This window comes from Zootoca vivipara, chromosome 3, assembly GCF_965207765.1.
Source record: "Zootoca vivipara chromosome 3, rZooViv2.hap1.1, whole genome shotgun sequence".
Classification (NCBI taxonomy): domain Eukaryota; kingdom Metazoa; phylum Chordata; class Lepidosauria; order Squamata; family Lacertidae; genus Zootoca; species Zootoca vivipara.
In genome coordinates, this window is record NC_142586.1 from 72268256 (window position 1) to 72274269 (window position 6014).

General features: G+C 48.4%; 1 protein-coding gene across 1 annotated transcript in view; it reads right to left on the reverse strand.

Moving 5' to 3' along the window:
* The window catches only part of LOC118081899 (polypeptide N-acetylgalactosaminyltransferase 2), a 67614-nt gene extending 61873 nt beyond the window's left edge, over nucleotides 1-5741 (reverse strand). Inside the window, exon 1 of the mRNA XM_035108474.3 lies at nucleotides 5479-5741. Within this exon, the coding sequence (XP_034964365.1) occupies nucleotides 5479-5589 (111 nt within the window). The 5' untranslated portion in view covers nucleotides 5590-5741. The remainder of the gene's footprint in view (nucleotides 1-5478) is intronic.
* Nucleotides 5742-6014: the final 273 nt, after the last annotated feature.

Below are 6014 nucleotides of genomic sequence, written 5' to 3' on the forward strand. Positions count from 1 at the left end.
GACCGCCTCATTCAATAAGCCACTGTTCACCTGCCTGGCAAACATCCATATACAGTGGTACCTCTACTTACAAATTTAATGCATTCCGAACGCACATTCGTAGGTCAAAAAAAATTGTAAGTCGAATCCCATAGGAATGCATTGGGAGAAAAAATTCGTAAGTCTATCTAAAAACCCTATCTAAGCCCTATCTAAAAATTTGTAAGTAGAAAAAATCCTATCTAAACAGCATCCAAGATGGCGGACAGAGCTCCATTTGTAAGTAAAAACATTCGTAAGTCGAGTCATTCGTAAGTAGAGGTACCACTGTATATGAGAGGGACTTAAGTCACCAGCATGCAGCAGTAATGGCAAGTTATTCATCTTCAGTTAATTAAGTAATATTTTACACTTACACACACACACAGCTACCGTACTATAATTTGCAACTTGTCAATTTCACTATTTTTAGCATCACATTTAGTGAGAGCTGTCTATTCAGTAGGGGGGACTTGACTTCCATTTTTTGGGATTCTCAGTTAGAATTCAGGAGTACATTGTGGTATTTATTATTCCATGTCCTTCAAAAGAAAAATATATCTAGTATACATGGGCGTACCCAGCGTGGGGCAGGGGGCAGCTGCCCCCCTAGAAGCAGGGCTGGCGCAGCCGTGGGCGAGAGTGGCCCTGCCGGCGGGGCTGGTGGGCAGAGGCGGGGAGCACAGCCCGGCAGAGCGTGAGTTCAGCGTTCCCGCCCACCGCGCCATGCCCTCCCTCCAGCTCCCCGTCGCACCCTCCGGCAAGGCCAAGCGTGGCGGGGAACCAGAGAGCACGACGGGAAGCTGGAGAGAGGGCACGGCGCGGTGGGCGGGAACGCCGAACTCATGCTCTGCCGGGCTGTGCTCCGCCTCTGCCCACCAGCCCCGCCAGCAGCGCCACTCTCACCCACAGCTGTGCGCTCCGTCGGGGTCCTGGCCATAGTGCACCGGGGACAGCCCGGCGGGCCAGAGCGAGCACCTTGGCTGCGTGCTGTCGGCGGACCCCTGGCACCGCCGACTGCAAAAAGCTTCGCGGTGCCTAGGTGAGACCGGAGTCAGTTTCACCTGGGCTCCGTAGCCCCGCCCATGTTCCCCCCTAGTTTTGATCCTTTGTACACCCCTGCTAGTATACCATCAATATGCTAAAGTATTTATTTCCAATATATTTATAACCAACCTTTCATCAAAGAAGCTCAAGGGAGCATACCTCATCCCCCCCCGCTCCATTTTATCCTAATAGCCCTGGGTTCTAATCTCACCTCTATCTCATGAACTCACAAGGTGCTTTTAGGCAAGCCACTCTCCCTCAACCTTAGGCTCACACCTGGGTGAAATAGTACCAATTTACATTACAGAGTTGTAGTGTAAGGCACATGTTAAGCACACTGAACATTGTAAGCACTATACAAAAAAGCACTATCGTCGTTAAACTGCTAGTGAGCCAATCTAGAAGAGTTTTCTCAAAGCTCTGCTAATCTTGTCTCCAGAACTCTGCAAGTCCTGTGTTCCACTGGGACCACATAACATTTGGAACAAGGCACTGACAGATTAATGGATATTGAAAGCCATTTGAAACCTGTTTTTTAACTTAAGATTCAAAAGATGAGACTTATAGAAGAGCTGGAAATCTCTTGCCCAAAGCAGGAAAATATTTTAACCTTCCATACAGTAATGTTGTGGAATGACTACAGTACTCTGTCTGCCTACCACAAATCCCTTAAGCAAAAGTTAAGGCACAATTTTTCCTACAGCCACAAAATATTTCATACTGGACAAGATTTCACAGCTATGGAAATGAGTTCGGTAGAGGCACCAACAGATGTTGATAATCAAGGTGTAATGTTTATTTATTTATAGGATACCAGTACCTAACGACTATACCAATCTTTTTTATTTTGTATAAAATGTAAGGTAGTACGGTAGTATAAATAAGTGAAATTTATCACCCAATGCATTTCCATAAGCATAAGCTGATATTAATATATACTCAATATACACAATCACAGTCTGCATCACAGGGTTGAAATTAAAAGAGAATGGAAGCACATTGCCCTCATTGGAAAAATGTTACCGTATATGCCTGGACATCTCAATAAGAATTCAGTTAGCTCTGCATAATACTCAAGGGTGGGAGGAGCACTCTTCAATTTGCAAGTCTATGTGACACTCCTTCATCAAGATTAGCTTGGTGAATAAGTGAGTCAGTGTGAGATTAAAGGTTAGAGTGCTACTACTACCATAGGAACCAGGAAGCCAGTGGTTTGATAGATCTTGTGACCTGGCCTTGAAGGTCACTATGTAACCTAAGGATTATTCCTACCCCATAGCCGCCCTAACCTACCATACAAGGTTGTTGTGAAGATAATAGAAGATGGGGGAGGCCCATACACATCTCCATTAGCACAGAAATAAAGAATAATAAATATAATAAATATATTACCATTTCAATGTTGTACTACAAACTAAAGCCCTATATAGGCTCACCACCACCCCACTTCTTTCTCTCTCCTATAGCTTGTACCTCCTCTACTAGTCCTTCTGGCTACCAATGGACCAGTTTCCATAGAATACTTATATATACAGACAGGCAGACATACGAACGAAAGCAGTGACCAGAAGTGAGATAACACCAAGGATAAGTGACAGAACAGGGGAGCGCGCCCAAAAACTGGCTGAACTTAGTAACTGAATGAAGTATCACTTGAGTACCATGTAAACTAAATAATCAAGATTTCAATATAGTCAATCTGATATATTAAAGTTGTAATTATTTGCTTTGTAAGTAATTAAAGTGAATTTCCCGATTTCCCCAGCAGTAGGATTTCTATTCATAAAGCACGCACACCACTTCAAGTTTTATTTCAAAGTCTGACATCCCCTGTTAATGAGCCTTTTACAACAATTTCAAAAGCTATTACGTTTACACACCTCTTCCTCTGCTTACAATTACTAGGCCATTCTAAAGGTTGGAATTAAATGTTATGCTTCACTGAGAGAAAATAGAATCCTAAATCACCAATCCGTGTATAATTGTTCATTTCCCCCACTTGTGGTCACAGACCTTCAGCTCAACTGGGCCATTACTTCAGACTTTCTCCACTTTAGATCCATGTTAAGTTTGTAGCTCATTTTTGTAATTCTAACCTTTTACATTTCACATTCCTTAGCTCCTAAAATGACAGGTTTTATTCTCAACTTTGAGCACACTAATCATAACACCCAAAATGACAACTATGCTAATGAAAGCTTTCATGGACATAGGGCAACAATTCATTTGTTTACTCCTTTGGACCAGCACTTTGAAGCACTAATGTGGTCACTGGTTCTGAAAGAGTGACAATATCACAATCAATGCCGATTTTTGGCACACATGACTAACTGGCTTGGTTGGAGAATCAAGTTAAAATAGTACTAGCAAGAATTTATTGTGCTTCTATGATCAGTTTATTACTTCCTGAATTCATATTGTGACAATTTACAACATAATATTTCTGGCAACATACTATATTGTGTTTCCAATACTTAATCCTCGTACTTCTATTTGGCAAAGCAAGAAAATAAGAAAACTTTCAAATCATCTTGAAGTCAGTTCTTGGTACTGTATCCCTTTTATATACCAGCAACTCGCAATATATGAAAGGAATCCCTGGATTTCAAAATATTGCATTTTTTATTTATTTAAAGCAAGATAATTCCATTATAAAGACAGACTGTCAAACCACTGAACTTAACTCCAATATAAAAAATTTCCAGGACTGAGAAAAAACCTCTAATTTTCGGGCAGTGGTGGCTACTTGTAGCTCTTTAGATGTCACTAAACTACAAGACCCAACAGCCCCAGCCGGTATGATAAATGGTTTAGCAACACTGAGACTCTGGACAAGAGTTAGTACCACTGCTCTATGGCTCCAATTCACATATTGCCTGAAATATTTCCTGCTCAATGAACTATCATGATAGGCCACCTGAAAGATTAAAACAGCTTAGTGAAGCAACTGTTTCAGCACTGCACATATTCAGCACTACCCAAATATTCACAGAATTATTTCAAGAGGACAAAGCCAAAGAACAGGCACTGTACTGGAAAAGAGACCTGCTCTTTACATTCCAGAAATCTGAAGATCAACCCACTGGACCCAATTATAGCTAAAGAACACATCACTAAACAAATACAGTGGAAAGTGGTCAATTGTTTGGAAAAATCACATTCACTAATTTCACTTCTAGCTTCAGCAGTATTTATACCCTCAATACTGGGCAGGGGGTGGAGGTGAGATACAGTACTTCACATAGACAAGAGGGGCAATGAAAGTATTTCCAAGGTCGGAGCCTATGCAGAAGAGAGAATCGTCACGCCATAAACAAGCAATTCATCCAGAGAAGTGTCAATCCGTAGCAATTCTTACCAGCTTCCCCCCTTTCCCCCTAACAACGCTCCCTCCCATGCCAATTCCCCCACAAACTGCGACGTGGCTCGCTTCAGTTGGCTGCGAAGCGACTCGTGCAATGACGAGTTGGAAACCAGGCTTAAGTCCACAAAGAAACCATCTGCTTAATTTCTTTTATTTTCTTTTTCTATATTTTTTTTTACAGAGAAAAACGGGGAGAGTCAGGCGCGCTTCTGTGTTCCTCTCCGAAGAGAGCCAGCAAGGGGGGGGAGGGGGGAGGCAGGCGATCCCTCGCGCTTGGAGGGCGAACTCCTTCCACTCCTCCCTAGGCAGAGAGCGAGAGAGAGAAGGGGAGGCAGCAGCAGCCTAACCTCGTGTCGATTCCTGGATGGGGTGGAGACGGAAAGCGGAAGAGGGAGACGCTGGAGGGGAAACCCCCCACTCCACCCCCACAGCCAGAGTCTCGCCTCCCTCCCCCTCCCCACGTCGCAGGCGGCTTTCCCTCCCCTGCAAGACAAGGAAGCAGTGCCCTCTCCCTCACCGACCGAAGGAAAAGCCCCATCGACCCCCGAAATAGAGAAGGGGGAAGCGGGCAACTGGGGGGGAGCGCCATATTTTACGGCGCTGCTTTCTGCCGCCCAAACCCCATTTCGAAGGGACTCCTCGTCCCGTGGGGAAAAGGAGGGCGGTAGGAGAAAGGAGCTCGCCTCCTCTTTCGCCCATCGGGGAGGCGAGAAGAGACGCGGGGGCAGCCGAGGGAGGGGACGGGGGGCTCCTTCCCGCTCAGCTTCGGAGCGGGAGACGTGAGGAGGAGGAGAAGGAAGCCGGTCCTCGAAGCTAGGCGCGTGGGGCGGGGAAGAGGCGGCGCCGCGCGGTTCTGCGGGCGACGGGACGGGCAGGGCGGCTGGCTGAGGTGAGCCGCGGGGAGAGAGGAAAGGCAGGGAGCGGGACGCCGCCGTCACGGGGAGGCGGCGGGACCGGCATTGTTCCGCCACCGGAGGAAGCCGGTCAGGGAGCCGCGACGTCGCCTGGCCGGTGTGGGCGCCTGCCTGCCTGGCGCTCTCCTTGCTCACCTTCCTGCCGCCTCCGGCGAGCGCGGCGCTACCGCCCGAGTACATGTAGTAGGCGATGCCCAGCACCCAGAGGAAAGCGAAGCAGAGCATCAGCCGAGACCGGCGCCGCATTCTCCCGCCCGCCCAATGCTGCAGCAGCGGCACCAGCCGCCGCCAGGCCAGCAGGAAACGGGCAGCAGGCGCCGCCGCCGCTACCTCCGCTGCCGCCGCCGCTGCTGCCGCGCAGGGTCAGGGGGCAGAGGGCGACGGCCCACCCCCTGGCCAATCGCGAGCCGGCCTGCCCCGCGAGGGGCGGGGCCAGGCGCGTCGCCATGGTTGCAGCACGCTAAGCCTCCTGGGGTCCCTCCCACCGAGGCGGGGGGGGGGCGCCTCGCGCGGCCTAAGCGCGTAGTGGGAGGGGTCCTCATCCGGCGAGACGGACATGAGATCTGTGCCGGCGGCGAGGAGTCGGAGCGGAGGATCAGCAGCGGATCTCTCCTGCCGCTGCTTCTTTTCGCCCAGCTCCTCCTGCAAACGCGGAGCTCAAGTCAGGCAGG